This window comes from Oryzias melastigma, linkage group LG11 (genome assembly GCF_002922805.2).
Source record: "Oryzias melastigma strain HK-1 linkage group LG11, ASM292280v2, whole genome shotgun sequence".
In the NCBI taxonomy this organism is placed as follows: Eukaryota; Metazoa; Chordata; class Actinopteri; order Beloniformes; family Adrianichthyidae; genus Oryzias; species Oryzias melastigma.
In genome coordinates this window covers 1596810-1601013 of record NC_050522.1, presented here as the reverse complement: position 1 = coordinate 1601013, position 4204 = coordinate 1596810, and the positions used below count along the sequence as shown (strand labels likewise).

At 43.2% G+C, this 4204-nt stretch overlaps 1 protein-coding gene across 1 annotated transcript in view; it reads left to right on the top strand.

Annotated features, from left to right (window-relative positions):
- LOC112136268 (tissue alpha-L-fucosidase) overlaps positions 1 to 4204 on the top strand; it is a 5327-nt gene extending 1123 nt beyond the window's left edge. Inside the window, exons 2-7 of the mRNA XM_024257866.2 lie at positions 1299 to 1433; positions 1767 to 1904; positions 2022 to 2127; positions 2203 to 2403; positions 2539 to 2729; positions 3778 to 4204. Coding sequence (XP_024113634.1) covers positions 1299 to 1433; positions 1767 to 1904; positions 2022 to 2127; positions 2203 to 2403; positions 2539 to 2729; positions 3778 to 4012 — 1006 coding nt within the window. The 3' untranslated portion in view covers positions 4013 to 4204. The remainder of the gene's footprint in view (positions 1 to 1298; positions 1434 to 1766; positions 1905 to 2021; positions 2128 to 2202; positions 2404 to 2538; positions 2730 to 3777) is intronic.

Sequence of the window (4204 nt, the reverse complement as noted above, 5' to 3'; positions counted from 1 at the left end):
GAAAAAAATAATCGGAGATTAGTCGACTATTGAAATAATCGTTTGTGGCAGCCCTACTGTAAAGCAACTTAAAATCCTCAAATTAGTTAAAAATGAGAAAATTCACTTTATAATTCAGGAAACACCATAAATTCCCAACCCAATCGTCTTCTGATCTATTGCAAAAGTATTCCCAGTGGTCTTTTAATTAGGAGATGATGTTTTACAATGAAATCTGCGATTTTCAAGGACATAGTTTCTGCAGTTCAGCAGGAGTTCTTTTGAAATTCACCTCTCAGTTGTGGATGGGACTGTTGGCGTGAAGTTAGCCTGAACCCTTCCCCATCATCCCTTTGTTTACACCATCTCCCGCTAGCTTACAGCCCCTCACACCCCCAACCTAACATTAGTGATGCAACAAAAATGGCGATTAGTATAATTTCTATCCAGTCGTACAGTTTTGATCCAGCTCAGACGAGAAAAACAAAGATGTTCATGGATATATTTGTATACGAGTGGATGCATCAGAATGGAGCAGAGCAGAGAGCTTGTGGCCTGCTGACTGTAGTGCTGCTACAAGCTTTTTCCAAAAGCATTTTTCATCTGCTCCTGATTAAAACAATCAGAGTGATAGCATTCACTGTATAAAGGAAGGTTTAAAGGAACTGGACTGTGTGACCCCCCCCGTGTTCCAAACAGGAAGTGGCTCTAAAAAGGCTAAATCCCATAGACTTCTATAGAAAAATAAACAGCTGCGACTCAGTCACTAACACTGTCAAAATAAACATTCTTGATCTGATACTTTTTTCTTTGCATCTTCTGAATAATCCTAATTTTTAAATATTTTTTTCTTTATATCAAATTATTTACGGTATGAACTGACCAATCAGATCCCTCAGTAAAAGCATGTGGTGCTTGCTCCACCCCAGTTTGAAACGTTTGACAGATTCTTCAGAGCCCTCTTTCATTGGTAGTGGTGTGGACTTCTAACCAGGTCACTCCTTGGTGAGAGTGGTTGCCATAGAAACATTGACTCAGACCAACTCGGACTAATCCCTTGTCCGGACCTTGTCTGCCTCCAAATGGCAGTGTGTGTATTGTGGAAAACTGGTGACTGAATCGACTTCATTTGGTTGGAGCCAGAGGTGAACCGTTTTCTATGGATGATGTCACACTCACTCAGTCCAGTTCTCTGATACAGTCAGCTTAGTACTTTCAACATTTGATCAAATCAGAGGAAAAATTATCCGAACACACTGGAATGCATCTGTTTTGTGCAGACCTGGTTCTTCTACCTGATCTTCCTTTTGCTTTGTCAGGTATGTCGTCCTCACTGCCAAACACCACGAAGGATTTACCAACTGGAAGTCTGTGAACTCCTGGAACTGGAACTCTGTTGATTCCGGCCCTCACAGGGATTTAGTGGGAGAGCTGGGAGAGGCAGTGCGCAACAGGTGAGCCCTCCACTCACCACACCTGTTGAACACAGAAGTCATGTCACCTTAGAGCACAGGGGTCAAACTCCAAGCCTCAAGGGACGGTGTCTTTAACATTTTTCAAGCTAACCTGCCATTAAAGCTCTTTATTAGCAAAGCACGCCTGATCCAGGTAACCAGGAAACATGGCAGGATTTCATTAAACCAGCAGGATGCTGGCCATCGAGGCTTGGAGTCACCTTTCATTTGTTTCCAGCTCTCCAAGGTTTTTAGTTTTCCTGATTCCAAAAGAGTTTGAGGTTGTTCAGTGAATGCTGCTTCTCTTGTGAGGATTTACTCGTTCTTGCTCAGGTCCCTGCACTACGGACTCTACAACTCCTTATATGAGTGGTTTCACCCCCTGTACCTGAGCGACAAGAAGAGTGGCTTCAGGACGCAGGACTTTGTGATGCAGAAGTTGCTTCCAGAACTTTACAACATGGTCATCAGGTGTGTCAACCATCAATCCAGGATTTTCTACCTTTTAGGGTCATGTAACTGAAACAGATCAGTAGTGAAGTCATGCAGCAGCCCCTTCCTTAAACACTTGGTTTCTGTTACTTGCAGGTATCGACCGGAGCTGATCTGGTCCGATGGAGACTGGGAGGCGCCGGACACCTACTGGAACTCCACTGAGTTCCTGGCCTGGCTCTACAATGACAGCCCCGTTAAAGTAGGTTTCACGCGAGTGGAGGAGCTTCTGCAAGAGCCAAATGTTTATTAAGACTCCTCGTCCCCCTCGTACTAGGACACCGTGGTGACCAATGACCGGTGGGGGGCCGGCTGTGCCTGCAAACACGGTGGCTACTACAACTGCCAAGACAAGTACTCCCCAGGCCAACTGCCCGAACACAAGTGGGAGAAATGCACATCTGTGGACACTCTGTCCTGGGGTTACAGACGGAACATGAAGATCCTGGAACTCATGGACCTGCCCACCATTATCAAGGTTTCAGACTGTTAAACCTTTAGGTCAAATCCAAAGACCAAACCCAGAAGCTTGGAAGCCCTTTACTTCATAACTTCAAACAAGATAATTTCTAGATTTGGTCATTGACTCATAAGTTACTCCGTTTGCTTGTAGGATCTGGTCAGCACAGTTGCTCTTGGGGGAAACTACCTTCTCAACGTGGGACCCACAGCTGATGGAATGATCCCTGCCGTGTTTGAGGAGAGGCTTCGGGGCGTTGGGGCCTGGCTCCAGGTCAACGGAGAGGCCATCTATGGCTCCAAACCCTGGAGAGTCCAGATGGAGAACGCCACTGTCCCAGTCTGGTGAGAAATGGCGATTTGACTCTCTAAACCCAGGGTGTCAAACTCAATCACACAAGAGGCCAAAATCCAAAACACACCTTAGGTCGCGGGCCGAACAGGATAAACATTTATTGAATACTCTAAAACTAAAATTTTAAAACTTTAAAACCACAACTTTTTAACATAATTCTGAACTAGATATATAGCATTACCTGTGATAATGCTAGTGTGAATGCTGTAAGCTGAATTTAGCTGCTGAAGATGCTGAAATTGATAGCTAAAAATGCTGAAGCTGAAAACGCTGAAGCTGATAGCCAGCTAAAATATTACCTAAATACCAAATTAGCCTAAAAAACAAAAACATTTTGGTTAGCCAAAACAGCTAGCATGTTGATAAGAATGTAGCTAAACTTCAAAAGAGCCTAAAAACTGAAAAAAGCCTATAGATCCTGAAATATTTGCTGAACTCCAAACAGCCTAAAAAATCTTAGTAAATGCCAAAATATTGGCAGAATGACCATTTTTAAAACTTTAAAACTGTAACGTTTTAACATAATTCTGAATAATACAAATGCAGGAATATTATTCCAGAATAAATCAACTTAAACCTTAAATAACTTTCAATATTTTACTCTCCATAAAAATATATTTTTTCAAAATTTTACAAGTTAGAAATGAGCGTAAGATAACATCGGGTCATTAATAACAATAAAATAAAATGATCTGGAGGGCCGGATAGAATTACCTGGAGGGCCGGATCTGGCCCCCGGGCCTTGACTTTGACACATGCTCTAAACTTTTAAGCATTAACTTTAAAGTTTTCTAAGAGATCTTGGTGAAGTGAAAAGAGTTTTGAATTCTCCAGCTTTTAATAGACTATCAACTTCATCACAATATTAACTTAAAAAGCAATGAAGACATTTGAGTGAAAGCTTAGAGGAAAATCCAGATGTTTTTGTCCCGAACTCAGCTTTTTTCTCTGCATTTAAAATGGATGAACATTCTCCGTGGTTTTCATTGTGCTGACCTGCAGGTTTTCAGGCTGCTGACACCATCTATGTTCCTGCAGGTATACGTCCAAAGGCTCCTCCATCTACGCCATTGTGACCACAACCGCCCCCACGATCACGCTGCAGCTGCTGACGCCTAAAACCTCAGCAGCCACTGAGGTGATCCTGCTGGGGAGTCCTTCCCCGTTATCCTGGGCCCCTCTTTACCCCAACGCCGGCCTGACCATCCTCCTCCCAGAGCTGCCCTGTGCTCCAGGTCGAGCATGGACGCTTAGACTGGACGGCGTCTCCTGAGTGGTCAAACCAGCAAAGATGGCGGCTGAAAATTCTGGTATCACTTTGAAGGAGAAGACAGTGGTGGACATTATCTAAAGGGAGAACACGTTTGCCTTAAAGAATGCAGCACTGCTACTCAGCGACTTCTTGATTGGACTCAGCTTGTACTGTTGATTTAAATAAAGTTTATGAACTTTTATTGTTTCATTA